The sequence below is a fragment of the Vombatus ursinus genome, unplaced genomic scaffold (genome assembly GCF_900497805.2).
Source record: "Vombatus ursinus unplaced genomic scaffold, bare-nosed wombat genome assembly UNPS02014798.1, whole genome shotgun sequence".
In the NCBI taxonomy this organism is placed as follows: domain Eukaryota; kingdom Metazoa; phylum Chordata; class Mammalia; order Diprotodontia; family Vombatidae; genus Vombatus; species Vombatus ursinus.
This window is the reverse complement of record NW_020954576.1, coordinates 88,182,033-88,186,127: the sequence shown is the minus strand read 5'-3', so window position 1 is coordinate 88,186,127 and position 4,095 is coordinate 88,182,033. Positions and strand designations below refer to the sequence as shown.

General features: G+C 48.4%; 1 protein-coding gene across 1 annotated transcript in view; it reads left to right on the top strand.

Moving 5' to 3' along the window:
* Window positions 1–682: 682 nt before the first annotated feature.
* The window catches only part of LOC114049950 (transforming growth factor beta-2 proprotein), a 94,958-nt gene continuing 91,545 nt past the window's right edge, over window positions 683–4,095 (top strand). The window contains exon 1 of the mRNA XM_027871433.1: window positions 683–1,724. Coding sequence (XP_027727234.1) covers window positions 1,385–1,724 — 340 coding nt within the window. The 5' untranslated portion in view covers window positions 683–1,384. The remainder of the gene's footprint in view (window positions 1,725–4,095) is intronic.

Genomic DNA, 4,095 nt, shown 5'->3' with positions numbered 1-4,095 from the left:
GAGAGAGAGAGAGAGAGAGAGAGAGAGAGAGAGAGATGGAGAACAGAGTATAACGGTCTTCCAATCCATTCAGGAAAGAAACAGGGGTTGTCTGGTAGAAAAGGAGAGAAAAGAAAGCGGGAGAGACTGTTTGGCTTTCCGGGTGGCAAGTGCTGGAAAAGAACACAAGGAAGATTGGTCAAGCGGGCCAAAGACTGAGAGAGGTTGGGGAAAGGGGGGAGGTGGGAGTCCAAGGGAGCGAGCAAGGAACCCACCGAAAACAACCCCCACGCCCCTTAGGAATAAAGTATCTCCCCCACCAGTCCTTCCAAGTCACTGCGTTTGCCGGCGGCCAGGAGGGGAAGACAGCGGCGGCGGCGGCGGCAGCGGCGGTGAAGGCAGCGTTGGCGGCGGCGGCCCGGGCAGTGGCTTGTTTGTAGCTGGGTTACAGTTTGGTTTGGAAGAGCAGAAGGAGAAGGAGGAGGAGAAGGAGGAGGAGGAGGCGCTTGAAGGCAGCACCGGCGGCTGCAGCTACAAAAAGTAACCCGGGCGGGGTTGGTGCACGCGGCCCGGGGTGCATGCAACAGCTTGCGGCACCCGGAGCGAAGATCGTCGCCGCCTTTGCTGCCCGCTACGGACAAGGACGGAGCGGGGTGGGAAGCGAAGCGCACCCCGCCTCCCCTCGGTGTCTCGGGCTCTCCCCCAACACACACGCGCGCGCGCGCGTACACACACACACACACACACACACACACACACACACACACACACACACACGTGTGCGATTCTCGGCTGCTCCTCCAGCCGCGGTGTCTGTCTTCTCTCGCAGAGACATCGGCGCCCGCCGTGGAAGTGGGGAGAGCTGCTGCTTGTTCTCTACCCCCCCCTTTTTTGATTTTTATTTTTAATCTCTCTTCCCCCTTCCCAATACCCATAGCATCCTGGAGCACCCCTTTCTGTCGGGTTGCTAGCTGCCAATCCTGGGGCCTCTCCATCTCTCTCCCCACTTTGGCTGCAGGAGACCAGTTCAGGTTAGCCCCTTGGGGCTGAACACTGACACACTGAACCCCGCGTCCTTCGGCTCAATGATTTCTGCCTAAGAGACTTTTTCCTTTTTTTCCCCGTCTCCTTGCCCTCGCCCCACCAAAAAAAAAAAAAAAAAAAAAAATCCAGAATTCCCCCTCACTCACCCAATTACCCAGCCCATATTTATGCTGCCACCCTTCTGAGCACTCACATTTTCTCTTTTTTAGACAATTTGAGAGATCAATTGGTCATTATTTTTGGTTTGTTTGCCAAGTTACATACTTGATCTGATTTTTTTTTCTTTAATTCCCATCTATTCTCTATTTTGAGGATTTACCCCCTTTTTAACTCCCCCCTTCCGATTCTTAAAAAAAAAAAAATGCACTACTATCTCCTAAGCGTTTTCCTGACCCTGGATCTGGTCACCGTGGCGCTGAGCCTCTCTACCTGCAGCACACTCGACATGGATCAGTTCATGCGCAAGAGGATCGAGGCGATCCGGGGCCAGATCCTCAGCAAGCTGAAGCTCACCAGTCCCCCTGAAGAATACCCCGAACCCGAGGAGGTCCCCCCGGAGGTGATCTCCATTTACAACAGCACCAGGGACTTGCTCCAGGAGAAAGCCAACCGGAGGGCAGCGGCTTGCGAGAGGGAGAGGAGCGACGAGGAGTACTATGCCAAAGAGGTTTACAAAATAGACATGCCCTACTACTCGGAAAGTAAGTGCTGCGTTTATTCTTCTCGAGTCCCTAGGATCTGGCGGTGCCCGGCGCTTTCCAAACTCCCTCTATCGTCTTCTCCTCTCCGAGTTCCATCTCAGCTCAAGCTATCTTCCCCCCATTACCTCCTCTTCCCCCACCCTTCCCTGCCCAACGATCCTTTAGAGTTGTGCTCGAGGCAATTTCTTTGTACCTTTACTTTCTGTTTTTCTCCTTTCCCCTCCCTCTTCTCTTCCCTCCTTTTCCTCCCAATCTCCCTCAGCTGCGCTCTTCTTTTTTCCCCTTCCCTGAAAATTCATCACACGGTCCATTGGCAAGGAGGCAGCCCTCCTCAGCAACCTACGATCCTCTCCCCAGGGGCAGAGCTGACTGCAGAAATCTTGGTAGGTTTATTTTCTTTGAGCGGAAGGTTTGTTACCACATCGGTTCTTGAATGGTTAAAAAAAAAAAATTGGGGGGGGAGAGGGCGAAAATTTGCCTCTTCTCCCCATCCCCCGCCCCATCGCTGGTCTGACTGCATATTTCTGATTCCGTCTCCAATGTATCAATGTTTAAAAATTATATCTACAAAAAAATACATCTACCAAAAAAAAAAAACCCAACAGATATCAGTTTAAACTTTGTATTTGACTTCCTCAATCCCTAATGCATCCCTTACCACCAGAAAATGAATTCACGTCCCCCCCACCCTCATTCCCCCTCCAAAATCTTGTAATTTCACTTTTTGGACTTTCATTCATAAGGAAATGGGAACTTTTTTCAGTACTTGAGTTTTAAGTTGTCTTTCCCCCTAAATTGAGTGCAGCCTGACCTCTCTTCCCTTGCCACTTACACTCATTTGGTCTTATTGTTTGCTTAATGGTTTAGTAGAAAATTCCATTTTTCTTAATAGGTTTGTAACAAATCCTCTCTTTTCAACCTTTGTTGCCTGTGCTAACTCCCTTTTCCTTTGCTCTCGGCAGTTGTTTTGATGATGCATTCCTAAATCTAAGAGGGAGTAAAAGAGCCCTCCCTGCTCCTAGACTGTGCAGGGTTGCCATATCCTCAAATCCATCTGGCATACAGTAGTGACTGGAGTGAAATGATTTATTGTGGAGTTCTTTGGTGGGGGGGGCGGGGAGAAGAAGGGAATGGAGCAGTTAGCTTGAAATGGATTCAGAGCGCTTCTTTAAAAATGCCTCCTGTGATACCTGAGAGGGTTAAATACCAGGAAGAAGCAAGGGGGGGGGGGGTCCTTCAACATTACTGTATTCCAAATCCCAATCCCTTTCCGTTTCATTGGCTACCCATTTCTCTCCTCCCCTTTCCATGCCCTATATACTTGTTGGCCGCTTTTGCAAAGTCTCTGTGTCTTGCCTAAATAGATAATACAGCCATCTTGGTAACTTTATCCAAGAGTTTCTAATTGCAGGGTGGTGCATTTTTAAATATATTTATTTTTAGTTTAACAAGTCGCTGCTTTGTGGCTTGTCATGTCTTGTAGGTGATGGTCTCAGAATGACAGCCAGTGTGTCTGAACCTCAGCCTTTTCGGCAGCCTTTCTTCTGCCGCTGTTGTCTCTTTTATTGTGAAATGACAACATAAGGTTCGGGACACTCTGGCAAGCAGGATGATTTTATTATTGTAATTATGGCACCCTCTAACAACAGCTGTGAGGAATAAGCGCCACCCTTGTTATCCCCAGGGAAATAAGCCTTTTTTACTTGAGTTGGAGCCAACGGGATATTCGGGAAGCAATGGCATTGCAAGCTGCAGCAATACCAGGGAGACTGAGTGAGGAATCAGGCTAGCTTTCTTTTTCTGGCACGTGCAGCAGCCCTGCTGGTACTTGGGTGGACAGACGAGCACACTGTCTGGTGCCTGAACAGGTCGTGCTTTAGGCGTTTAGCAACGAACGCGAAAATAAATTGCTCTCAATTCTTGGACACGTCTGTAACCTGTAACCAATTATTTTGGAGATACCAGGTTATCTAAGAAGAATGTGTCGACCCAGGGTTCTTCCCAGTAGAACCTTGGATCTAAGAAGCTAAGGGCACAACATCCCAGTTACCTATTTCCCATATAGCTGGAGGAAACCTCTGGTTTTAGAAAGAGGCCAGTTGCATGTTATATAGGTTCAGTTTAGGCAATACCTTCCTATAAAGGACCAAATTAGGTATCTAAAATATTATCAAGGCATTCAGAGGTATGTCTATTAACTGAGAAGGTAACATCTAATCCAGGTATCTACCAATAGGGCTCCTCACAGCAGTTTAGAAGCAGGTCCTATAAGTAGCACATTGGGTACTACTGTGTAAATACTAGATGATTTTATAGAAAGTAGGTTAACTGATTTTCCAGCACTTTCTAGTTATGCTGGATTACATGAATC